The sequence below is a fragment of the Symphalangus syndactylus genome, chromosome 13 (assembly GCF_028878055.3).
Source record: "Symphalangus syndactylus isolate Jambi chromosome 13, NHGRI_mSymSyn1-v2.1_pri, whole genome shotgun sequence".
NCBI lineage: Eukaryota > Metazoa > Chordata > Mammalia > Primates > Hylobatidae > Symphalangus > Symphalangus syndactylus.
The window spans coordinates 27,635,710-27,662,199 of NC_072435.2; the positions used below are offsets into that span (position 1 = coordinate 27,635,710).

A 26,490-nucleotide genomic window follows, 5' to 3' on the forward strand; every position below is an offset into this window, starting at 1 on the left:
GGAAGGCAACGCCCCCTATCCTCCGGGGCTCCGGGTGGGTGGTCCCAGCCCGCGGGGCGGTGCGCAAGCGCTGTCGGGGCCGGCCCGGGCGTCAGGCCTCGTCGTTAGGCTCCGCCCCCAGGGCCTCGAGCATGCGCCGCCGGACCAGGGAGCGGCGCAGGTGCAGGCGGTAGTCGCCCAGCAGGAGGTCGTCGTGGCGCACTAGCTGGTGCGCAAGCCCGCGGGGACTGAGCCCGGAGCGCAGCAAGCGTGAGCGCGTCTGGAAGTCCGTGGCCGCAATGAGCCACCTGCAACGGGGGGTGGGGACGGAAAAGGAACTCGCAGGTCGTTTCAGCCCCGGCTTTGATCGTCGAAGAGTCCCTGCCTGGTCCCTGGAGTTGTTTACAGGCGGACCGTCGCTCCGTCCCTAAACTCCCCTCCAGCCCTGCCCTCTCGCCTGGGTCGCTCTAGGCTCCTTACGCTCTGGTTCTGCGTCCTGATCCCTGTCTGTCGAGGCTCCATCTCAAACTGCTCCAAGGCCTGACCCTCCACTGGCGACTGCAGGCTCCGCTCTACCCTAGGCACTCCAGGCCTGTCCCCACCCTATCACCCCTGGCGCCACACCTACTATGTGCTCAGTCCCTTCCACCCCTTCACAGCTGCCTTTCCAGGCTCAGACCCCTATCCCGGTCACTACTGGGTCACTCAAACGCGGGCCCCTGCTCACTCCAGATCCCTCCTTCTCTCTGATCGCGCCGGACCCTACCTCCAACCGCGCTCACTCTTGGCCCCGCCCCTCAGTGGCTCTGCGCCAATCTTGCTCTTAGCTAGTCCCTCCTGGCCCCGCCCCCCACGCTGTCACTCCACTGTCTCTTCGCCTCACAACGCCCTTACACCAACCACGCTCTTATCTAGTGGCTCCGGGGCCCGCCCCTCAGCGCCCTTACACCAACCACGCTCTTATCTAGTCGCTCCGGGCCCCGCCCCTTCATGCTTTCACTCTTGGCCACGTCCCTCAGCGCTTTAAAACCAACCACGCTCTTACCCGGTCGCCCCGGGCCCCGCCCCTCCCCCTCGCTCCAGGCCCCGCCCCCGCCGCTTACTCACCGGTTCCGGCGGCCAGCAGTCCCACAGATGACGTTCATGTTCTCAAAGCGGATGCTGCTCACGCGCCCGCTCTCCATGGCCCCCGGTAACTGGGCCTCCAGCGCTTGCAGCACCTCCAGGTGGGTAAAATCCTCCTCGGGCTGCGGGTGTCGGAGAGAGAACCTCAGCCCGTGACCTCCTGGTTCATTTTGGGTTCAGAAGTCACCACCCTAGACCCCACCTGCAGAACCTGCCACAGAGTTAGTTCCAGGTGGCATTTGAGGGGCAAGGATCGCTCTTAATCCCAGGGTACTGTCGCTATTGTCAAAGGAGACGACAGATTATCTCTCAGATGGGAAAGCATCTACCGTCACTCTAGGTCATTCTCCAAAAAAATCAATTCTCACCAAGCCGATTTGCCCAAAAGTCAATGAACAGTTGGCTGAATGATTCACCAACTTAGCCAACTTTACGAATCTACCAAAAACTTTCCCAGCAATTTGCAATGGATGCGCTGAAAGCTCTTGAAGATATCTGCCAGGATTTAAGTTACACACCTTTCCTTTTATATTCGTATTAGCATTTTAAGAATGTTCAGTAGTCAAAAGATAAGGGTCATAGGGGTTTTGATGTCTTGTCAATCTATTTAACATTCAGAAACGTACTGATCACTAAACACATTTGCAGCACGTGATTAGCATGTGACGGGTGATAACAGTTGTCATAACACATAAAATAGCTGAGGAACTAAAATGAAATGAAAATTTTCATGATTTCACTGAAAAATGATGTCACTTCCAGAAAGGCATTCCTTGACTGGGGTGAGAGGGGAGGCTGGACAGTCCCTTGCTCAAAGCCACAAAGAAGTGGAGTGATGGGGTGGAGACTGATCCCTAAAACGAGGACAGCAATCCCTGTATGCAGGGTGGAGAGTCACACGGATTAGCTGAGAGTGTACCTTGGAGGCCTGTGCCTGGCACACAGTAAGCATCCATTGACATCAGCTCTTCTCAATTATTGAGTGCCTGGGACCCTAATATATACCTCTTCTGATTCAAGGCAGGGATGACCAGTTTGCTGAATCTGTCAAAAACATGAGCTCTTTCTTTCCCTCTCCCCTCCCCTCCCCTCCCCTCCCCTCCCCTCCCCTCCCCTCCCCTCCTCTTCCCTTCCCTTCCCTTTTTTTTTCAACAGAGTCTCACTCTGTCACCCAGGCTGGAGTGCAGTGGCACGATCTCGGCTCACTGCAACCTCCATCTCCCAGGTTCAAGCGATTCTCCTGCCTCAGCCTCCCCAGTAGCTGGGATTACAGCCGCCTGCCACCATGCCTGCCTAATGTTTGTATTTTTAATAGAGACGGGGTTTCACCATGTTAGCCAGGCTAGTCTCAAACTCCTGACCTCAGGTGATCCACCCACCTCGGCCTCCCAAAGTGATGGGATTACAGGCATGAGCCACCGCACCCGACACACATGGGCTTTTTCTTGAATTTTTGTTATATTTGTAAACTTTACAGAAGTGGATTAGTAGGACTCCTTTTGTCCTCCCTCCCTGCCCCCCTCAGCCTCCCCTTTCTTTGCCCGTTGGTCTCCCCTCTGACATGAGCAGTAGATTTCATGACTGACCCTTTGACAAATTCACAATCAGTTTTCAGCAAACTGCCCTGGTGCCAAGCCCACAGCTTGTAAGCCAAGAGCCTGAATTTAAACTCTGGCCACACTGCTTCTCAGCCTGTGCCCTTCCCACCACCCCACCAAAACTGTACAGAAAATAAGGGCCCAGGTCCACTTACCAAGGTCTCCATGCAGAGGCAGAGGGGCTGGACAGCTGGTGGTGTGGGGAACTTCCGGATGCACGGGAGTTCTCGGTCCAGTGCCTTGTAGTCTGCAATGACCTGCCGCAGGTACTGCTTTCTAGGGAGAGCGCGAACAGGCAGGGACCTCTGAGGTCAGGGTTCGCTGCCATCACATTTGGGGAAGCGGAGGATAGAGGTCATGTGGGCCAGGGACAACTCACGAGGATTTGATGGGCCTGCCCAGGCTCCGAGCCTGCATCTCCTCTGGGGTCTCCAGGTCCATAAGGAGGGCTCCTGAGGACACAGAACCCAGTGTCAGCTGCCCTGAGCCCTCCTTGCTGTGATTCTGCTTAAATGGCCATCACCAGTTGCTTGCCCATGCCACACCCAGAATAGCTTGTACACCAGATATTGAGTTACTGTCTGTTAGCTCCAAACTCCACCCCACGACACTGGCTCTGTGATGCCTGGGTTGAGACTCTACTAACCCCATTTCTCCTTCACCAGCTGGGTTCCTATTAGGCTCTGCCTAACGGGGCGCCAGTGGGAGCCTGCAAGGCAGGAGGAAGCAGGAGGAACTTCCTTCTTTTTGCTTCCTCTTCTAGTCACCCAAGACTTACTTGTTCACTGTGGCAGTATCACTTCAGTAACAACACTTGAATCCAGTTTTCAGTTTTTGTTTTGTTTTTTTTTGTTTTGAGACGGAGTCTTGTTCTGTCACCCAGGTTGGAGTGCAGTGGCGCCATCTTGGCTCACTGCAAGCTCCGCCTCCTGGGTTCACAGCATTCTCCTGCCTCAGCCTCCCGTGTAGCTGGGACTATAGGCGCCCACCACCACGCCCAGCTAATTTTTGTATTTTTAGTAGAGACGGGGTTTCACTGTGTTAGCCAGGATGATCTCAATCCCCTGACCTTGTGATCCTCCCGCTTCGTCCTCCCAAAATGCTGGGATTACAGGTGTGAGCCACCATGCCCGGCCAGTTTTCAGTTTTTCCAACACTCTCAGAATCAGTCTCCTGATTGGAACTTGACTGACAACAGTTCTCAAATTTGGATCCTTTTTGACCACCCCACCATCAGCTAACTGGTCTGTCTCTTATGGCCAAGTGCTAGTTGTTCCATGTATTCCATTTTCCCCTTCCCCTACAGTCCTAGAGTTTTACCCAGCACATGGCTTCCCAGCTGGAGACAACAGTTCCCGGACTCCCTTGCAGCTAAGTGTGGCCATGTGACCAAGCTGTCACCAATGAAGTGTTAGCTGGAGTGAGAGGTGTAACTCTGGAGTCATTCACTTAAAAGATTACTGCTTTTCTTGGACTCTTTGCCCTTTCTCTTGGGCTGGAATGTGGATTAGCAGTAGCCCAGCTTCCACCATGTTCGGATATGGCAAGCAACAATATGGGAGGGACTCATCTCTAAATCTTCTCACCAAGCCAAGATGTCCCACCAACCCCGCCTTTCATTACACAAGAGAGAAATACACTTCTGGTTCTTGACCAGCTGAGGCAGATAACATAGCAACACCCGATCTCTACACACAAAAAAAAAAAAAAAAAATTTTTTTTTAATTATCTGGGCATGATGTTGTGTGCCTGTAGTCTCAGCTACTGAGGAGGCTACGGTGGGAGGATTGCTTGAGGCCAGGAGTTAGAGGTTGCAGTGAGCCATGATTGTACCAATGCACTTCAGCCTGGGTGACAGAGAAAGAGAGACAGAAAGAGAAAAGGAAGGAAGGAAGGAAGGAAGGAAGGAAGGAAGGAAGGAAGGAAGGAAGGAAGGAAGGAAGGGAGCGAGCAAGCCAGGTGCGGTGGCTCACACCTGTAATCCCAGCACTTTGGGAGGCTGAAGCTGGCAGGCCACGAGGTCAGGAGTTCGAGACCAACCTGGCCAATACGGTGAAACCCCATCTCTACTAAAAATACAAAAATTAGCTGGGTGTGTTGGTGTGTACCTGTGGTCCTAGCTACTCAGTAGGCTGAGGCAGAAGAATCACTTGAACCCAGGAGGCAGAGGTTGCAGTGAGCTGAGATTGCGCCACTGCACTCCAGCCTGGGCGACAGAGCGAGACTCCATCTCAAAAACAGAGACAGAGAGAGAGAAAAGAGAGAAGGAGGGAGGGAAGAAGGAGAAAGAGAGGAAGGGAGCAAGGGAGAAAAGAAAAGAAATACAGTTCTGTCTTCTTTATGATGTTGTGTTTTGGGGTGTCTTTGTTATAGCTGCTGAAAGAGAGTAAAGCAGACCCTGACAGCCAGGCCCCGGTGCTCTCCTGCCGAACATAAAACATTTCCCATAACACCAACATCAAGGAAGGCCACTCTGTGACTGTGACGGACTGAGGCAAAAACAAGACCACTCCTGAATCATGTCTCAACACAACAAAACATGAACATTGTCCAAACCACAAAACTAACCAAAATCCCCCCCTCCCGGCTCAGAGCTGACGGCTGCTTTTTCATTAAGCCCAGCATTAGCTCCATCTACCCCTCCTGGTTCCCGATAAGATGAAGAGTCCCAGTCACGGGCTTGCCTGTGCTTCCATCAGCCTCCCATCCAGAGCAAAGCCCCACTCCCATGATCCCTCCCCAAAGTCACCTGACACAGCCCAGCTCTTGCAACAAGTCCTTGCTAACAGCCTTCTACTGAGACAACCCGTGTGTGTGTGTGTGTGTGCTGTCTCTCTCATTACAATAAGTCAACACATTCAACTTAGTTTAACTATAGTCAGTGGTATGCTGGCATATGTTTCACAGCAGGCTCTCTTGCACACTCACACACACACATGCGGTAGACACTTACTCCAGGGCCCACCCCCAGACCTACTGGATTCAAATCTACATTTTCACAGGATCCCCTTCCAGAAATACCTACCCTCATTATTTTCTTCCAGCCATACCGGCCTCCCTCCATCCCTCAAACGCAGCCATCCCCTCCTCAAGTCTGTCCACTTAACAATATAACTACGTGCTTACTGTCCCTTTTATATGCCAAACACTTTTAAAAATACTTTCCATTGTGGCCAGGCACGATAGCTCATGCCTGTAATCCCAGCACTTTGGGAGGCCAAAGTGGGCAGATTGACTGAGCTCAGGAGTTCGAGACCAGCCTGGCCAGCATGGTGAGATCCCGTCTCTACTAAAAATACAAAAAAGTAGGCGGGCATGGTAGCGCACACCTGTAGTCTCAGCTACTCCGGAGGCCGAGGCAGGAGAATTGCTTGAACCCAGGAGGCAGAGGTTGCAGTGAGCCGGGATCATGCCACTGCACTGCATCCTGGGTGACAAAGCAAGAACCTAGTGCCAAAATAAAATAAAACAGAATAGAATAAAATACTTTCCATTGCATCCTCACAACAATCTTCTGAGGTAGTGTTGTTTAACACATGATGAAACAGAAGCACAGAGAGGTTAAGTGACTTGCCCAAAGTCACACAGCACAAAATGATAGACTAAGGATAAAAATGTAAGCATCTGGATCCAGTGAGCGTGTTCTCAATCTCCCCAGGTGGCTTCCTCTCACCTCACTCTCATCTAATCTCCTAACTCCTCTCCCTCTCCAGTTACCCCAGCAAGGTAGAATTTTGAATTGTAGGTCTGACCCTATGTCCCCCTTCCTTAAAACCCTCCCAGGACTTTTCATCGTCTTTGGGATGAATAAAATCCAAAGTCCTTCCAGTGACCATAAGACCACACATGATCAGACCCTGTTAATGTCTTAAACCTGATCAAGCACAATCGTCCTTTTCACCTGCTGCGGTCCAGAAACGCTGTTTTTCTGCGACTTGGACTCTCTCTGACCCCTCCTGCTGCAGGATCTTGGCTAATGCTGTAACTCTGCGTGGATCTCTCTTCCCCCTCATTTGACTAATCAAGTCTCCCTGAGGGTCCACTGATGCCATTCCTCATAGCACAGTATGTTTGTACTCACAGTAGTTGCAATTTTACCTTTATTTCTATGATTCCCTAATTACACTCTGTCTTCCCTAAGTCTTCTGAGCAATGTGAGGGCAGGGACTTGTCTTTTTGTCCCCAGCATCTAGCAAAGTGCCAGGCTTATAGTTGTCCTTAGTATTTATTGAATAAAGCCTGAAATGTGTGCACTTTGTTTGGGCCCTAATTTAAACAAGCCAGGTATAAAAAAATACAATTTTGAGATAATTACGGAAATTTAAATATGTACTAGATATGAGATGATATTCAAAAATAATTAGAGGCCGGGCATGGTGGTTCACACCTATAATCCCAGCACTTTGGGAGGCTGAGGCAGGGGGATCGCTTGATCCCAGGATTTCGAGGCTGCAGTGAGCTATGATGGTGTCAGTTCACACCAACCTAGGCTACAAAGTGAGTCCCTGTCTCAAAACAATAAATTAATTTTTAAAAATAGCCTTGTAAAAGTGTTAAATGAATCAAAAAGTAACTCTAGCAGCATCAAAGATGCATGTGAAAAAATGTGAATACAATAATTTCTCATGAAATATGACATTAGAAATAAGAACTATTTCTAGTTACAACAGTGATTTTAATATATTCATTTAAATGTATATGTGTAATTAAATTAACAAAAGAATAAACTTAAAAATAAGTACTTATTGAAAAATTGAGTAAATGCAACAATTTCAAGCTTCCCCCCCACTTTGGTGACAGAGTCTCGCTCTGTTGCCCAGGCTGGAGGGCCATGGTGCAACCATAGCTCACTGCAGCCAGGAACTCCTGGGCTTAAGGGATCTTCTTGTCTCAGCCTCCCAAGTAGCTGGTTAAATTTTTTTAACAGGCATCTCAGAGGACCCCTGCGTGCCTTGGAGGATGCTGGGGACCAAGAGATGAATGAGACACACCTCTGCCCTTTCAGAACTCGCAGATAAAGGGCAATGTGTGTTTCAATGAGAGTGTTACGAGGTGGAGGGAAAGCCCAGTCTCCCAGTCTAGGGGCAATCAGGGAAGGCTCCCTAGAGGAGGTGTTGCCCACAGTGAGATCTAAAGAATAAGAAGGCATTTACCAAATAAAGAGGTGACAGAGAGAAGGATGTTTCACACGAAGGGCCTAGCATGGGCCAAGGTTTTTGAGCAAAAGAGAAGAGAGTCACCTTCAAGAACTTCCCAGAATTCCCTTGAGCCCCAAGACTAAAGAGCGCTTATTGCCATTGGAGGCTATGAATGATCTGTGAGATGGCGTGTTTCATGTCTCCTCTCCCAGCATGAGAACAAGCCAGGCCGTTTCATCCATTAGGCACTACAGGCAAAATGCTTGGGGCCCAGGGGCTTTCTAATGGCCTATGCTGAAGTTTGCAACCTGATCAACTAAAAAATGTTATTGGTTCCACAACGCTGCAAAGAAAACAGCAAAATCGAAATGAACAAACGTTGATCAACAAAACTAGCCAACTGGTCGACTCAACTCCACTTGACTTCTCTGGAGCTACATATAAATTACATGTCACGTGGGTGCCTCAGTCTAGGCTAGAGATAGTGCATCGTGGGGTCTCCAAAAGAAAGATGCCTTCAAAAGCACTAAAAGAGACCTAAAGGCAGAGAAACAACGTCTGTTTTGCCTTCAGGGCATTTGTTCTGCCTCGAAGGCTGAGGTGGGAGGATCACTTGAGCCAGGAGCTCAAGGCTGCAGTGAGTTTTGTTTTTGGGTGTTTTTGTTTGTTTGTTTTGTTTTTTTGAGACAGAGTCTCCCTCCATCACCCCGGCTGGAGTGCAGTGGCGCAATCTTGGCTCGCTGCAGCCTCTGCCTCCTGGGTTCAATCGATTCTCCTGCCTCAGCCTCCCTAGTAGCTGGGATTACAGGCACCCAGCACCACACCCGGCTAATTTTTGTATTTTTAGAGATGGGGTTTCACCATGTTGGGCAGGCTGGCCTCGAACTCCTGACCTCAGGTGATCCACTCACCTCGGCCTCCAAAGTGCTGGGATTATAGGCGTGAGCCACGACACCCAGTCCTGAGTTTGGTTTTCTATTACCTGCAGTTACATGCATCCTCATTGAGATACTACTCCATAAATGTTGAATGAGTGTAACTGCATGAGCTGTGCTACAGCGCAGAGTGCTAGCAGGAAGTGCTGGGCTAGGAGCCTGAAGTTGTCAGCAGGGGTCAGACCACACAGGGCCTCAAAAGCCAGGCTGGAGCTTTGGGACTCTGTCCTAGAGGTGACAGGAAGCTAGGAAGTGTTATGAGCAAGGGACAGCCAGGGTCACTGCTGGAAGTCAGAGAGACCTCTCTGGAGCCATGGAGGGACAGGCAGGAGGAGAGAAACTGGGGACCAGGGAGGAGGTGAGGAGAGGGTCCACATGGAAGAGGATGAGACCTGGGACAGGGCTGCGGGGACAGAGAGGAAGGAATGGGGAAGGGAGAGTCAGAGGGCAGGAAGATGGGGTCTGATGGGCTGTGGGAGGGAATTGTGGGAGGTGGAAGGATGGCACCAGTGACTGGGTTGGCGGTGGAGCCATTTGAAAATGGAAACCAGGAAGGAGGAGAGCAGCTTTGGGGGAAGATGCTGAGCTCAGGATGGGAGACAAGACAGTGAGGTTACCTAGGAGAAGAATGGCCTCAGAGGCGTTGCTTAGGCCCCAGAGGCTCATGGGAAATGTAGTTCTGAGTCCAGGGCATTGGCCAAGGAACTGCAGAGGCTTGTGGGAAATGTAGTTTGAGGTCCAAGGGGGCCGCTCTCCAGGAATCTGGTGAATCCAGGAATGTTAGGGATGGCTTTCACTTTGGAGTGCCAGTGACTCGCTTAAGGCCACACTGTGAGCCAGGGCTACTACACACTGCCTGGATGGAGGAAGTCCACCCCTTCCCCAAAGACACAGCTCAGTACCTGCCTTCCTGTGCATGGTGGGGCTGCCCATGGCAGGGGAGCACACGGGCTCCACCTCTGGCTGCATCCTGGGAAGGTGGGTGAGGGATGTCTCAGGAAGGTGGCAAGAGAGGCTCTGACTGGGCCACCCGCCCCAGCTCCTTCTCCCCACCCCTGCCTCCTCTATCTCCTCTTTGAAGCCCCGGGGTAGAATTACAGAGGAACTGGAAGGCTGAGACCACGCGGAGATCTGGGTTCCCCTGACCTCAGGGACTCCCTGTGTGCCCCAATCCCTTCTTTCCCATTTCCCTGTTTTCCCTCCTATCTCTCTCTGTCTCCTAGAGTCCCTTTCCCCACCCTTCTCTCTCCACCTCCCTTCCTCATTCTCTCCCCATCTCTCTGCACCCCTGCCTCCTCCCCTCTGTCCCCACGTCTCCACCACTCTTTTGCTTGATTTCTCTGCCCTCCTCCTCCCTCCTTCTCTCCTGGGCTCCATCTCTTCAGTCTCCATCAGTTTCCCCGGCATCTCCCCAGGCCCCCGTCCCTCCTTGTCTTCATTGTTTTCTGCCTCTCCCTAACCCCGTCACCCTCTCTCTATCTTCCCACCTCTCACCAGTCTCCTTGCCCCATCTCTATCCTCTCCTAGCTGCCTCCATTGCCCCCTTGAGCCCCCCTCCCCTCTGTCATCCCCTTTCTGTTCCCACTTGCCCTCTGCTCATCCCTGCCCCAGCCAGGAACTGGTTAGAAACAGGCGAGATTCCAACAGAAACTGGGTTCTCTAGGGGGGAGGGGATGCTGGGCAGGGGGCCTGGTTGCCATGGTGCCTCCAGAGGGAGGGGGAGGGGTGGGGGCCTGGACTCCTGGGTCTGAGGGAGGAGGGCCTGGGACCTGGACACCTGGGTCTGAGGGAGGAGGGTCTGGGGCCTGGACACCTGGGCCTGGGGGAGGAGGGCCTGGGGCCTGGACACCTGGGTCTGAGGGTGGAGGGTCTGGGGCCTGGACACCTGGGGCTGAGGGAGGAGGGGACTGGGGACCTGGACTCCTGTGTCTGAGGGAGGAGGGACTAGAGTTCTGGACACCTGGGTGTGAGGGAGGAGGGGCTGGGGGCCTGGACTCCTGGGTCTGAGGGAGGAGGGGCTGGGGGCCTGGACTCCTGGGTCTGAGGGAGGAGGGGCTGGGGGCCTGGACTCCTGGGTCTGAGGGAGGAGGGCCTCGGGTCTGAACTCCTGGGTCTGAGGGAGAAGGGCCTGGGGGCCTGGACACCTGGGTCTGGGGGAGGAGGATCTGGGACCTGGGCTCCTGGGTCTGAGGGAGGAGGGGCTGGGGCCTGGACTCCTGGGTCTGAGGGAGAAGGGCCTGGGGGCCTGGACACCTGGGTCTGGGGGAGGAGGATCTGGGACCTGGGCTCCTGGGTCTGAGGGAGGAGGGGCTGGGGCCTGGACTCCTGGGTCTTAGGGAGGAGAGGATGGGGGCCTGGACTCCTGGGTCTTAGGGAGGAGAGGATGGGGGCCTGGACTCCTGGGTCTGAGGGAGGAGAGGATGGGGGCCTGGACTTCTGGGTCTTAGGGAGGAGAGGATGGGGGCCTGGACTCCTGGGTCTTAGGGAGGAGAGGATGGGGGCCTGGACTCCTGGGTCTGAGGGAGGAGAGGATGGGGGCCTGGACTTCTGGGTCTGGGGTTTCCTGAGGCCTCTCATGCTAGAGAGAAGGGGTCTAACCATGTAGGTGCCTGTTCAGCATCCCTTTCTCTGGGTCTGCAGAGCTCTCAGCAGGAATTGTGGGAGAGGAAGCTGGACCTTTGCTTATTTATTTTGTCTGTCCTTGCAGTCTTTGTCTCTGTTACTTGTGTCTCTTTCTCTTCCTCTCTCTCCACATCCAGATGGTCTCTGGACTGTCCGTTGTTCCTGCTTACTAAGTATCCATTCTAGGTAGTGGCACCTTGATTTCCTCAGTGATTTGTTCAGTGGCGAGCTTAAGAATCAATCTAGGCTACAAAGTCAACCTTTGGACTTTTGCTGGACCTGTTAGAAAACAGGATTTTTCCCCTGTGGTTTTGGAGCTGGTCAGAGCCAGGGTTGGAGCTCCGGGGGCTACCACATCACCATGCAGGGAGATAACTTGCCTGAGGGCAAAGACAACACAAAGGAAGCACAGCCCAAAGATACAGTTGGATTCCTGGAGATGATTGGAACACCTGGATCCAGCAATGCCTGAAGCCCTCATCCACCATAAAGTTCCTTTTATGCTTAGGTCAATTTGATTTGCGTTTCCGTTATTAGCAATTAAAACAGTCCAGATTGAAATAGTCTTACTCAGTTCTGGGGGCCCTGACCCCCTCCTGGCATCTTCACATCTGTTTCTCTCCCGTCAAGCTGTCTTCCATTTCCAGCTAGCAATTTTATCTCAGCAGGATGGATGACATTTTTGATTGCCTTGACCACAGGCACACCTGACCCTCACGGCCTATCTGTCTCCAAGTTCTATTCCTTTTGCCTCTCACCTCTCTCTGCTCCTTCCTCTCCTCTCTACTCCCATAGCTCTAGCAGCCACTCAGATCTTGTCCTCTCCTGCTGGGACCCTTGCCCCAGCCTCCTTTTTTGTTTGTTTGTTTTTGAGACAGGGTCTCACTGTGTCCCCCAGGCTGGAGTGCAGCAGTATGATAACAGCCTTGACCTCCCAGGCTCAAGCAATCCTCCCACCTCAGTCTCCCGAGTAATGGGGACCACAGGCCCACACCACTACGCCTAGCTATTTTTTTTTTTAAGATGGAGTCTCACCGTGTTGCCCAAGCTGGTCTCAAACTCTGGGGCTCAAGCGATCCTCCCACCTCAGCCTTCCAAAGTGCTGGGATTACAGGTGTGAGCCACCACACCTGGCCCAGCCTCCTGGCCGCTCCATCCTCCATTCTCTTGCCCTCATTCCTGTCCCCACAAGTGGGGCTCCAGAGGGGTCCTTCTGTGCCCAGAACTGACCTGCCCCTGCCCTGCTCACGGCCCTCCCAGGGCTCCCCAGTGCCTTGGACAAACTTTCAGCCCCTCACCTGGACTGAAAGAGCTGCATGAGCTAGCCTCACCTCCCTCTCCCAACCTCACCCCTTCAAACATTCTCCAGCTACCTTTTATTAATTATTTTATATAAATAATCCCTCCCGCAGCCAGGCGCGGTGGCTCACGCCTGTAATCCCAGCACTTTGGGAGGCCAAGATGGGCGGATCATGAGGTCAGGAGATCGAGACCATTCTGGCTAACACGGTGAAACCCCGTCTCTACTGAAAATACAAAAAATTAGCCAGGTGTGTTGGGGGGCGCCTGTAGTCCCAGCTACTTGGGAGGCTGAGGCAGGAGAATGGCGTGAACCCGGGAGGCGGAGCTTGCAGTGAGCTGAGATCGCACGACTGCACTCTAGCCTGGGCAACAGAGCGAGACTCTGACACAAACAAACAAACAAACAAACAAACAATCACTCCCACACCATCCCACCTTATTTCTGTCTCCACTCTTTCCATACACTGTGTCTTCTGCCTGGAATGCTCCTCCAACCTTTCCCCATATCCCCAAATGCCCTCATCTTTTAATAAGAATCTCAGGTGCCCTCACCTCCAGGAAGTCCTCTCTGACTCATCTTACCAGTTGTGTTTTCTGTCTCCTCCCTCTGCCTGTTTTTTTATCTGCTCCTTCTCCAGACCTCTGAACACTGCCCCCCACCCCATCTTTCTTGCTCAGAAATTTGTTTCCTGACTCATCTCTGGCTCTCCGGCATCACCCCACAGGGGCCAGCCTTCTGGAAGTTCAGGACACGTGAGTTGAATGAATACATGATTATTTCCCTCTATTTCTGTGACCCACACTCAGTAGCCCCCTAACCCCATCTGCCCTGTCCCTCTTGGTCTTCACGAGCCAACGTAGGTTGAAGAAGAGAACATGGGCTCTGGCATCAAACAGACCAGCATCAAATGCTGCTCCCAGGCTGTGCAATGTCAGGCAAATGTCTTCCCCTCTCTGAGCCTCATCTTCCTTATCTGTTGCCTTCCTCAATGCTACCTTCAAGGGCTGTTGGTGCTTAAATGAGGCAAGGTACAGCAGCACCCCCAAATCGGAGCCAGGCACCAAGGAGGCACCCAAAAGGAGGTAATTTCCTTTCCAGTCCTCTGACTCTGCATCTAGCTTTGGCTGGATGTCTTTGTCTCGCCTCCTCTGCATCTCTCTCTGCTCCTCTGTGTCTCTCTTCTTCCTTCTGGGATTTGGGACTCTATGTCTCCATCTGTCTGTGCCTCCATTGCTCTCTGTGTCTTTATCTTTCTTCCCTTCTCTCTACCTGTCTCTGGAACCCTACCTCATCTCTCTGTGTGTCTGCATTTGATTTTTGTGGGGGTTTGGGTTTTGTGGGGGTTTTTTTTTGAGACAAGGGCCCAGGCTGGAGTGCAGTGGTACAGTCATAGCTCACTGCAGTGTCAACCTTCTAGGCTCAAGCGATCTTCCTGCCTCAGCCTTCCAAGTAGGCGGGACTACAGGCGCACACACCACGCCTGGCTAATTTTTGTATTTTTTTGGTAAAGCTGAAATTTCACCATGTTGTCCAGGTTGATCTTGAACCCTTGAGCTCAAGCTATCTGCCCGCTTCAGCCTCCCAAAGTGCTGGGACTACAGTGTGTGTCTGAATTTGAATTCCTGTATCACATGTTTCTGTATTCCTATATCTCTGTCTCTCACTGTCTGCATCTCTATAGATTTCTGTATGTCTCTGTATCTCCATCTTTCTCTCCCTGTCTTTCTCTCTGTACATCTGTCTCTGTCTCCATCATTCTATTTCCCCATTTCTGTTTCTGTGTCTCCATCTCTCTTTCCTTCCCTTTCTCTCTATGTCTCTGTCTCTGCCTCCATCACTTTGCCTATTTCCCCATCTCTCTGCTTCTCTGTGTCTCCACCTCTCTATTTCCTTGCCTGTCTCACTGCCTTACCCTGACCGACTTCCCTCTGCCACTCAATCCATCTCTCTGGGCCATCCCTGTCCCACTTCCTGGCCTGATGCCCAGTGTAAAACACACATCCCTGAATCAGCATTTTCCTCCAATTCCAGAAATACTCTCAGCGCTGCAGTGGTGGCAGGGATGGCCATAGCCCTGGCCAAAAGGTGTGTCTCCCCACCTCCCCGTTCTCAGTGTTTGCTCTCTCCAGGGGGAGCACCAGGAGAACAAGTGAGTCTGTGTTTACACACATGTGTGCATGCCTCTGAGTGTATCTGCATCTACCTCCAGGCACATTTGTGTGTGAATCTGTAGGTATTTGTGAAAACTCATTCAATCCGTCATCCATCCATCCATCCCTTCATCTATTTCTCCAACATCCACCCATCCATCCTCTAACTCTTCATCTATCCAATCATCCATTCAATCATCCATCCCTCCACCTAGCCATCCACTCATCCCTCCCTTCATCTATTTCTCCAAAATCCATCCATCCTTTATCTAATTCTCCATCTACCCATCCAATCATCTATCCATCCACCCAACCCTCCACTCATCCATCCCTTTATTTATTCCTGCAGCATCCATCCATCCATCCTGTCATCCACTCATCTATCCATTCCTTCATCTATTTCTCCAACATCCGTCCATCCATCCACCAATCCATCCATCTTCTATCCATTCAACCACTTACTCATTCATCCCTTCATCTATTTCTGCAGCTTCCATCCATCCCATCCAACCATCCACTCATCCATCCCTTCATGTATTCCTCCAACATCCATCCATCTATCCACCAATCTGTCTATCCTCTATCCATCCAGCCATTCACTCATCCATCCCTTCATCTATTTCTGCAGTATCCATCTATCCATCCCCACTCTAACTCTTCATCTATCCATCCAATCATCCATGTATGCACCCAACCATCCACTCTTTCATCTGTCCATTCCTTCATCTATTCCTCCAACATCCATCTTATCCATCCACCCATTCACTCATCCACCTATCCATCCATCCCTTCATCTATCCTTCCAGCATCTATCCAGTCATGCACCCATCCATCAATATATCATAGATTCATACATTCCTCCACTTATCCATTCACATGTTCATTCATTTATTCAACCAACCAATATGTATTGAGTGCCTACCATGTGCCAGGTACTGTGCCAGGCAGCTGGGACACAGCTATGAACAAAACAAAGTGCCACTCCTACGGAGCTTGTGTGCTTGACAGTCCCCAAGGTGCCAAACTCCCCCCTGCCCCCAGGTCTTACGTGAGCTGTCCCTTCTCCCTGGAGCATTTCCCCTCTCTTCTCTCATCTTCACCACCTGGCTTATGCCTACTCATCCTTCTGAGCTCAACTGAAAAGTCACTTGCTCAGGAACTTCCCTGACCTCTCTCAAACACATAGCACAATGGATGTTCCTTCCTAGCATTGATCCTAGTATGAGGATCCTAGTATGTGTAGTTATTTGATTATTTTCTGTCTCTTCCACTAGACCATGAGCTCTTCCAACCCTGGAATTTTAGTCTATTTTCTTCCCAGATGAATCCCTGCTGCCTAAAATAAATGCCTGGCGGCCAGGCGCAGTGGCTCACGCTTGTGATCCCAGCACTTTGGGAGGCCGAGGCAGGTCGATCACGAGGTCAGGAGATCGAGACCACGGTGAAACCCCGTCTCTACTAAAAATACAAAAAAATTAGCCGGGCGTGGTGGCGGGCACCTGTAGTCCCAGCTACTCGGAGAGGCTGAGGCAGGAGAATGGCGTGAACCCAGGAGGCGGAGCTTGCAGTGAGCCGAGATCGCGCCATTGCACTCCAGCCTGGGCGACAGAGCGAGACTCCGTCTCAAAAAACAAACAAGCAAACAAACAAAAAATGCCTGGCACACATTAGGTGCTCAGAAAGTATTTCTCAAATGACTGCATGAATTGAGTTGAATGAATATGAACGATTCTATCTCTGTCTCCTGGCTCCCTGTCTGGTGCCCTTCATATTGTTCTATACTCCTAGCAGCAGTAGCATGCAAGTCCTCAAATGGGTCCTAGATGCAAACAGCATGGTGGCTAAAGGCAAGGGCTCTGGATTCAGATCCACTCCGTTTTTTGTGTTTTCTTTTTGTTTTTTGAGACAAGGTCTCACTCTGACATCCAGGCTGGAGTGCAGTGGCACAATCATGGCTCACTGCACTCCAGCCTGGATGTAAATGCACATCCATCTGGGGGGATGCAAGAAGGCACAAGGATGGGACTCTGGGCAGCCTCCATTTCCCCACAGCCTCGACTTCTGGGGCTCAAGCAATCCTCCCACCTCAGCCTCCCCCCAAGCAGGTGGGACTACAGGTGTGTGCCACCATGCCCGGCTTAATTTTGTATTTTTGGTAAAGATGAGGTCTCACTATGTTGTCCAGGCAAGTCTCGACTCCTGAGCTCAAAGGATCCTCTCGCCTTTGGCCTCCCAAAGTGCTGGGATTACAGGTGTGAGCCGCTGCACCTGGTCCAGACCCATACAGTTTTTCATCTCCACTCACACTTTCCAGACGTGTGATCTTGGGCAGAGCACTTCCCTTGCTGAGCCTCAATTTCCTCACTTGTCAAGTCCAGCTAAAGTTTAAATGAGCAAATGCATTTAATTTTTATTTATGACAACACTAAACACTAGCCATTTTTCCTAAGCACCTTCCATGAATTTAATTTAACCCTCAAAATAACCCAATGAGATAGAATATGATTCTTTCTTTCTTTCTTTCTTCCTTCCTTTCTTTCTTTCTTTCTTTCTTTTTCTTTCTTTATTTCTTTCTTCTTTCTTTCTTTCTTTTTTTTTTGAGACAGAGTTTCACTCTTGTTGCCCAGGCTGGAGTGCAATGGCATGATCTTGGTTCACTGCAACCTCTGCCTTCTGGATTCAAGTGATTCTCCTGCTTCAGCCTCCTAAGTAGCTGAGATTACAGGCATGTGCCACCACGTCCGGCTAATTTTTGTATTTTTAGTAGAGACGGGGTTTCTCCATGTTGGTCAGGCTGGTCTCAAACTCCCGACCTCAGGTGATCTGCCAGCTTCGGCCTCCCAAAGGGCTGGGATTACAGGCATGAGCCACCACACCCAGCCAGAGTATGATTTTTTTAAAGTATTATTATCTGCACTTACAGAGAAGGACACTGAGGCATGGAGAATATAAGTAACCCCTCTGAGGTTGCATAGAGAGGGGAGCAGAGCTGGGATTTGAATCCCAGTGCTCTGCCCACAAAGTCACACAGAAAACCAGTGCACTACGGCTGCCTCTCAATGCCTGGGCAGCCTCGGAATCCTAGCATCTCTTTGGAAACGTGTCATGGCAGCCTGGCAAGCCCATCTGTGTGCCCATCTCTTGAGTGTGTGCATCACTGCGTGTCTCTCCCTGTGGAACAGGGCAACCTGTGGACCCTGGGCAGGCCCAGCAGGGTTCAAGGGTCGGGCTGTGGGAGTCAGCATCGGGACCTGCACTCGTGGTCTGTAGGTTTACACCCGCACATGCTTCCCTGGGTGTAAACGCACATCCATCTGGGGGGATGCAAGAAGCCACAAGGAAGAGACTCTAGGCAAACCTGGGAGGCATTTCTGGGGGTTCTGTGGTAGGATAATGGCTGCAAAATGTACACATAGGCAGCAATAGGGGTAGGGTGTAATCTAATTAGAGGGAGGGCCCAGGATGCTTGCTCAAAGTTTTATTTGCAGAAGCAGCAAGCAATTTTTACTTTTATTTACTTATTTATTTTGACATTTTTATTTCTTGCTCTAAATATTTATTTATTTATTCATATTTATATTTATTTTTGAGACAGGGTCTCACTCTGTCGCCCAGGCTGGAGCCCAGTGGCACAATCTTGGCTCACTGACTGCAACCTTCACCTTCCATGTTCAAGTGATCCTCCTGCCTCAGCCCCCCAAGTATCTAGGACTACAGGCATGTGTCACCACACCCAGCTAATTTTTGTATTTTTTATAGAGACAGGGTTTTGCCATGTTGCCCAAGCTGGTCTTGAACTCCTGAGCTCACGTGATCTGCCCACTTGGCCTCCCAAAGTGCTAAGATTACAGGCATGAGCCACTGCACCTGGCTATTTATTCGTGAGTTGGGGTCTTGCTTTGTTCTCCAGGCTGAATGGAGTGCAATGGTGCAATCATAGCTCACTGCAGCTTCAAAATCCTGGGCTAGGCCGGACGCGGTGGCTCACGTCTGTAATCCCAGCACTTTGGGAGGCCGAGGCTGGTGGATCACAAGGTCAGGAGATCGAGACCACGGCGAAACCCCGTCTCTACTAAAAATACAAAAAAAATTAGCCGGGCACGGTGGCAGGCACCTGTAGTCCCAGCTACTCAGGAGGCTGAGGCAGGAGAATGGAGTGAACCCAGGAGGCGGAGCTTTCAGCGAGCCGAGATCGCGCCACTGCACTCCAGCCTGGGGACAGAGCAAGACTCCGTCTCAAAAAAAAAAAAAAAAAAAAAAAAATCCTGGGCTCCAGCAATCCTCCCACCTCAGCCTCCTGCGTAGGTGGGACTACAGGTGCGTGCCACCACACCCACTAGTTTGGTTTTGTTTTGGTTTTTTGTTTTTTTTGTTTTGTAGAGATGGAGTCTCACTATGTTGTCCAGGATAGTCTCAAACTCCTGGCTTCAAACGATCCTCCCACTTTGGCCTCCCAAAGTGTTGGGATTTACAGGTGTCAGCCCAGCCTTTGATTTTTACTTAGAGGTTGTATTTATTTGGATGTCACTGATTGAGAGCACTGAGGGGGCCTCCGAGCCACCTCTCCAGGCTATGTAGATCTAGATCAAGCTTGTCCAACCCATGGCCTGAGGCCCACATGTAGCCCAGGACAGCTTTGAATGCGGCACAACACAAATTTTTAAACTTTCTTAAAACATTATGAGATTTTTTTGTGATTTTTTTTTCTCATCAGCTATTGTTACTGTTAGTGTATTTTGTGTGTAGCCCAAGACAACAATGCAGCCCAGGGAAGCCGAAAGATTGGACGCCCCTGATCTAGACCTTACCCGAGGGATTTAACCTCCATGGGCCTCAGTTCTCTCCTCTGTGAAATGGGAATGTCATAATTGCACCCAAGTGAAAATTAAATGAGAAAACGCTTTCAAAGCACTTAGCACTTCACCACTTGTAGGAAGTGACAATTGCCATTAACTGCTATTAATATACCAGAAACTGTTACTCACTGCTTTTGAGAAATATTCATTAAGTACCTAGTTGGTACCAATGTTTTGTCTACACTGACTGGTTTTTCAAACTGTGGATCCCTTAGGAAATAAGTTTATGGTGTGTATTTTGCTGATGAGGAAACGGGGCCTCAGAGCAAGAGGCGCACACAGGCAGGAGTTGGCCCAGGTGGGATTCAAACCCAGGTCCTGCTAGTACCTCTATCCTGGCTGTGGCACTGTACCTTTGAGTCTCAGCTTCCGCTCCCACCACCGGCCTTCAGAGTGGCTCAGGTTGGAGGGCCTGAAGTCCTGGGTTCCTGGGAAGTGGGGCCTGGGGTCCCCGGACTTCTACCTCTGTGAGATAGCGGGGCGGAGAACTGGGTCCCCGGACCCTGGAGAAGCAGCACGTCACGATCCTAGATCTCTGGCTCCCCATTGTGGAAACACACTGGGTCTTTGCTGCCTTGGTCCCGGGCAATCTCCCTGCTTCTTTGCTGAGGCCAAGTGATTTCGGCTTTCTTGCCGCGGGTTCGGAGTAGGGGAAGGAGGGGGTGCAGGGGGAGGAGCCGCGGACCTGCGACAGTGGCGAGGGGAGGAGCCGAGCCAGCACCGCGGCGGGCGCGCGGGGCTGCGGCGGCGGCGGCGGCAGTGGCGGCTCCGGGTGAGTCCGCTCTTCCCCCTCCTCCTGCCACAGCCCCAGCCCCAGCCAAATCCCGGGGGTCGGCCCCGGCGCATGGGGGTGGGGTAGATGCAGAAGCGCGTGGATCTCGTACCGGGGAGTGGGAGCGCGGCAGCGCTCTCTGACCACCCCGGGGGAGGGGCACGTGGCCCTGGAAGAGGGTCCCGAAACACCTGGGTGTACCCCACCCCTCGCCCACCGATCCCCAGCGCGGGGGGATCGTTTCCCCATTCCGTGACCCCTAAGGACTTAAGGCTCCGTGGCTTTTCGAAGTCCCGGACATCGTTCCCCTCCCCTGCAGCGTCTTGGGACCCCAGCATCTTAACCCCCCCAAACCTTAAAAAAAAAATCCCATCCTCTCTGCAGCCCGGAGAGGCATTAAGGACTTCAACTCCCAGCAGACCCTGCAGCGCCGGGTCTATGAAGCCGCAGCAGCGCGAGCGCGAGACCTGCCGGGAATTGTAGTCTCTAAACCCTTAACGGGAGCTGGGGGCCCAGAGGTGGGAGGGGGTGGCCGGGCTCCCAGTGGGTCGCCTGGGGTCAGGCAGCTGGCTCGAGTAGGGCAAGATGCGACTGTTAAGCTGAGCTTTTTCTCCCGGCCTCAGCCCCTAGATCAGACATCCCCTCTCATTACCCGGCGCGTGGGAACGGGTCCACAGCCCCTTGTCCGCCCTAGAACCCCCATGGGCTGCCGCCCGCCGCCGCCTCGGCTGCCACCCAGGACACGGCAGAGATAAGCGCAGGTGAGTGTGACCATGCCTGTCTTGGAGTCCTGGCCTTCTGCAGCACCCCCACGACACCTGTCCATCTGTGAGCCCTGGTCTGTCTGTTCCTAATTCCCCTGCATCCCCTTCAACCCATCTTGATGCCTGGCTCCGAGCCATGTGTCACTAATTCCCCCTCTCCCCACATCCACCTCTCCTTCCTAGCCTCCTCTCATTTATGTGCTCATTGAACCTTCCCTTATGAACCCATGTCTGTCTGCCCAGCCCTCCTCTCTCCTTTTGTCTATCTGCGATCTCTAGCCATCATCTACTGTCCTTGCCCACCCATTCATCCTCCCATTCGACCATTTCTCTTTCAAAGATATTTCTGCCCACACTCCTGCCTGCCCCTCTTCACCGTCTCTCGTCCTCTTGTCTCTCAAGCCCCCGTGAATTAATTACACCTCGGTTCATTCCTTGTCACTGTCCATCCCAAGTCTCAATCCCTGACTTTCCTTCTGCCTGCCTGTTCACCTCTCCATCTCTTCGGAGCCTCAGTCTGCCCTTCACATTATCTCTGTCTCCCCTCCCTGTATCTCTCCCTCCCTCAACTTGGTCCCCATCTCTGCATCTCCATCTCTTCACCCCCAGCTCCCACCATACCTATCCACCTCCTATCTCTCTACCCGCATCCATCCTTCTCTCCTGGCCCTCCCTGCGTCTACCCCAGTCTGGCCTCCTTGATCCCTGGACCCTCCAACTGCTTTCCTACCCTAAGCCCCTGTCATCCTGCTCCTGCCGTCTCAAATGCTTTTCTTTAAAATGCTTTTCCCACCCTGGCGCCACTGCCCACCGCCTGTGGCTGGCTCCATGTCATCCTTAAGGTTTGGGAGAGCCCTCCCTGACCGCCCCCCTCTGAGTTCCTTTGTGACACATCCTCCAGCTGTGTCCTGTGGAGCGCTTCTCACAGACAGTCTGAGAGTGACTGGTTTGTGTGTGTGTTTTTGTTTGCTTGTTTACTCTGTGTCTCCTCTCATTGGATTGTGACACCAGGAGGTCAGGGAACTCCAGGACCTTGTTCTCTGCTGGATTCGCAGCAACCAGCACAGCACGTAGGGTGTACTTGGTGCTGGATGGATGTTTGTTGAATGAACGAATGATGAATGGCTGGCACCTTGTCTGCTCATCCTTAACTCCCGTTCCTTCATCTGTGCAGCCCTAATCTTTGTTTCCTCATCTGTCCATCCCTTTATTTGTGCATCCTCATTCTTAGCCCCTTCCCTGCCCTTCTCCGTCTCTTCCTCCTTGTTCATTTGTCCCTGTTCTCTGTCCTCTACTCCACTCATGCCCATCTCTGTCCCCTTGACTTACCCAGTCCCTGTTACTATCTCCGTCCATAATTTCTGCCCTCTTGTCTGTCCACTCCTAATTCCTTTTCCTTGTCCATCTCTCCCTAATACCTGTCACCTTATCCTTCTTCCTCGAATCTCCATCCCTAATCCATCTGCCCCTAATCTCTGTCCCCTTTGCCCATCCTTCCTTTGCTCGGTGTCTCGTTCCACCCTTATCTCTGCACCTGCCCACCCTGCACTCCCATTCTGTTTCCCATCTGCACCCTTGCCCCATCCCTCCCACGCACAGGACCTGACGGCCACCATGTCAGGAGACTACGAGGATGACCTCTGCCGGCGGGCACTCATCCTGGTCTCGGACCTCTGTGCGCGGGTCCGAGATGCTGACACCAACGACAGGTGCCAGGAGTTCAATGACCGAATCCGAGGCTATCCCCGGGGTCCGGATGCAGGTCAGCACCCCTGCCTGTCTTGGCCAGCCCCCCGCCTGCACTATGGCCAGGAGACTCAGAGCAGTACTTCTCAGCTTTCCATTGCTTGTGGAGTCAGTCCCTCGTAGAGTCTTGCCCCCATCCTGCCTGCTGCTGCCCCTCTCCCAAATCTCTGATCCAAGGAGAAGGAGCTGTGTGGTCCACTTTTTGAGTTTTGCCCTGTAGGCCTCCCTCCGACTACCACCACCAAATGCCCCCTTCAGATATCTCTGTGCATCTTGTGTAAATCTCAGGCTCTTGAGTCGGACTGACTTGTTTGAGTTCAAGTCCCATCTCCCTCGCTTTATTAATAACTGCATGGCTGTAGGTAAGTGACTTTTCTTCTGGGACTCAGTCTCCTCATCTGGAAAATGGGGATAATAAAAGGGATGCTTCATAGAGCAGATGAAAGACGTAAATGATGTAACACCTGGGAAGCACTTAGAACAATGCTGCGCACATAGTGGTCGTTCATTCAATGCTGGGATTCACTTACTGAGCGCCAACTGTGGCCAGGCAGCATGCGAGGTCCTTTGCACATCTCAATGATTACTCACAGTGACCCTTTGTGGAACATATGCTCCCCATTTTCAACAGAGGAAACAGGCTGAGAAGGGTGAAGTGACCTTTCCAAGGTCACACAGCTAGAAAGCAGCAGGGTTCTGGGAATGAGGAAACATTATGAGTGCCACTGTCCGGATGAGGAAACGGTGACCAGAGGAAACATGTGCTGAGTGATCACAACCACAGTCACACTTGCTGAGCACCAGGGCAGGGCCTGGCACCTCATGTGCAGGATGTCCAGGTGACAGTCATGAGGGATAAGGCCGAGAGCAGCAGTCACTTGCCCAGAGGCTCAATGGTAGCAGAGGCAGAATTGAATCCTGCATAGTCTAGTACAGCACTGTAGTCTGGGGGTGCCCACGACCACCCTCAGGTTCAATGATGTGCTGGAATCATTGACTCGCCTGGCAGGCTTAAATAACCTGATCTCTATAAAGTACTGAGCTATCTGGTATGTAATCACCCCTCAAGATACGTTTGTTATTATCTTCCACATATGATTTACCTTCTGTATTCCTTCAAACTACTATAAGAGGGAAGAACTGATTTTTCCTACTTGGAAAATGGGAAATGTAAGGTTCAGAGTGGTTAAGATATGTTCCCAAGGCCACACAGCAACTGTGATTTAAACCCTTCCCTGCCTAACTGTCTCATGCAGGGTCCATGCTTCCTTGACCATCTCTGAGCATTTTGGAGGACCTTGGTGCTACCTCACATGTGGTGTTCTATTATAGAGAGGCAGCAAAGTCTAGTGATTAAGAGAATAAAATCTGGAGAGAGACTGCTGCATTCAAATCTCAGAACAGTCATTTAGTACTTGTAAAACCTTGAACAAATCACTGAATCTCTCTGTGTCTCAGTTTCCTCATCTTTAAAATGGTTATATAGAACTACTGGGCTGGGCACAGTGGCCACATCTGTAATCACAGCACTTTGGGAGGTCAAGGTGGAAAGACTGCTTGAGGCCAGGAGTTTGAGACCAGCCTGGGCAACATAGCAAGACCTCGTCTCTACAAAAAAATTTAAAAGTTAGCCAGGTGTGATAGCACATACCTGTAGTTCCAGCTTCTTGGGAGGCTGAGGTAAGAGGATCGCTTGAGCCCAGGAGTTTGAGGGTGCAGTGAGCTGTGATTATGCCACTGCACTCCAGCCTGAGTAACAGAGATTCCATCTCAAAAAAAATACAATACTTAACCTTGTAGAGTTGTAGAACATAAATTAAGTAATACATGTAAAGTGCCTGGCACTTGCAATTGCATGGACAATTGCATGGCAAATATGAAGGGTTAACTCTTTGGGGACAGCAGAGGGAGGATGTACTGTGACCCCATCCTGACCCCTACCTCTGTCCTTGTTCTCTCCAGACATCTCCGTGAGCCTGCTGTCGGTCATCGTGACATTCTGTGGCATTGTCCTTCTGGGTGTCTCTCTCTTCGTGTCCTGGAAGTTGTGCTGGGTGCCCTGGCGGGACAAGGGAGGCTCGGCAGTAGGCGGTGGCCCCCTGCGCAAAGACCTAGGCCCTGGTGTCGGGCTGGCAGGCCTGGTAGGCGGCGGCGGGCACCACCTGGGGGCTGGCCTGGGTGGCCATCCTCTGCTGGGCGGCCCACACCACCATGCCCATGCTGCCCACCATCCACCCTTTGCTGAGCTGCTGGAGCCAGGCAGCCTGGGGGGTTCTGACACCCCTGAGCCCTCCTACTTGGACATGGACTCGTATCCAGAGGCTGCAGCAGCAGCAGTGGCCGCTGGGGTCAAACCGAGCCAAACATCCCCTGAGCTGCCCTCTGAGGGGGGAGCAGGCTCGGGGTTGCTCCTGCTGCCCCCCAGTGGTGGGGGTTTGCCCAGTGCCCAGTCACATCAGCAGGTCACAAGCCTGGCACCCACCACCAGGTGAGAGAGGATACTGGGATGGGGGTCCACTCTGAACTTCTGCTCCTCCTCTATGTCTCTTTCCTATCTATGGCTCTTATGAGTTTGGGATTTGGAGGGGAATCGGGGTATTGACTCCTGGATCTTAGGAAAAGAGGAGTCTGGGGCCCTAGAATCCTGGATCTGAGGGAGGTTGGGGCTGTGGGGTCTAGACCCCTTGGACCAGAAGGAGTAGGGGACTGGGGGCCTGAATTCCTGGGTCCAGAGGGAGGAGACTGGGGGCAGGACTTAGGACAGGAAAGTAGAGGAGAATGAGGTTGGATCCCCAAGTCCCCTGTGGCACAAGGCAGTTCACCCCCTTTCTCCCTAAGCCAGGATTGGTAGTGGGACCTGGAGTTCCTTCGTTCATTATTCCTCAATATACATGTAAATGTATATTGAGCACTAATATAAACTAGGCCTGAGAGGGGTGTTAGGAAAACACCAGACTCTGCCCTCCTGTCACTCACAGCGCAGGGGAGGCAGCCCCCAGACTGGCTGTCCTGGTGTAGCCAGGTTGGTGAGACAGGAAAGCGGCTCAGGGAACCGCAGCTGGGAGAAGGCTGGGAGCTTCCTGGAGGTTGAGCTGTCTCAGCTGAGACCCGCAGGCTGAGGGAGAGTTAGGAAGGCAAAGAGGCAGGGCTGTGACCTGGGCATTCCAGGTGAAAGGAGCGGCCCAGGCAAAGACAAGAGGAGAACGAGATCCTAGTGCATTGTGAGGACAGCCCACACCAAGGGGACAGCCAGGGCACCAAGCCTTAGTCACCAAGGCATGAGAATAAGTTTGAAAAAAAGAAAACTTCAGGCTGGGCGCAGTGGCTCATGCCTGTAATCCCAGCACTTTGGGAGGCCAAGGTGGGCAGACCACTTGAGGTCAGGAGTTCGAGACCAGCCTGGCCAATATGGTGAAACCCCATCTCTACTAAAAATACAAAAAAAAAAAAAAAATAGTCAGGCATGGTGGTGTGTGTCTGTAATCCCAGCTACTCGGGAGGC

General features: G+C 52.0%; 2 protein-coding genes across 11 annotated transcripts in view; one reads left to right on the forward strand and one right to left on the reverse strand.

Moving 5' to 3' along the window:
- Positions 1 to 14: 14 nt before the first annotated feature.
- C13H19orf81 (chromosome 13 C19orf81 homolog) lies at positions 15 to 25,046 on the reverse strand. Of its 5 annotated transcripts, XM_055236009.1 has the most exons (6): positions 10,365 to 10,407; positions 9,678 to 9,745; positions 3,082 to 3,154; positions 2,858 to 2,978; positions 1,087 to 1,226; positions 15 to 287 (listed from the first exon to the last, which is right to left on the reverse strand). In XM_055236009.1, exons 1-6 carry the CDS (start codon positions 10,373 to 10,375, stop codon positions 92 to 94), a joined length of 609 nt encoding a protein of 202 aa, XP_055091984.1. In that variant the 5' UTR covers positions 10,376 to 10,407; the 3' UTR covers positions 15 to 91. The 5 variants fall into 5 exon arrangements, with proteins under 5 accessions (XP_055091984.1, XP_055091985.1, XP_055091986.1 ...); XM_055236010.1 differs by lacking the exons at positions 9,678 to 9,745; positions 10,365 to 10,407 and adding an exon at positions 24,930 to 25,046; XM_055236011.2 differs by lacking the exons at positions 9,678 to 9,745; positions 10,365 to 10,407 and adding an exon at positions 20,060 to 20,324.
- The window catches only part of SYT3 (synaptotagmin 3), a 35,854-nt gene continuing 10,438 nt past the window's right edge, over positions 1,075 to 26,490 (forward strand). Inside the window, exons 1-4 of one of the 6 annotated variants that reach the window (XM_055236001.2) lie at positions 1,075 to 1,205; positions 21,102 to 21,239; positions 21,426 to 23,004; positions 24,951 to 25,476. In XM_055236001.2, the coding sequence (XP_055091976.1) occupies positions 22,545 to 23,004; positions 24,951 to 25,476 (986 nt within the window). In that variant the 5' untranslated portion in view covers positions 1,075 to 1,205; positions 21,102 to 21,239; positions 21,426 to 22,544. Of the gene's footprint in view, positions 1,206 to 20,390; positions 20,479 to 21,101; positions 21,240 to 21,425; positions 23,005 to 24,950; positions 25,477 to 26,490 lie in introns of those variants that run through there. The other 5 variants (XM_063615680.1, XM_055236000.1, XM_055236004.1 and 2 more) reach the window with 5 other exon arrangements.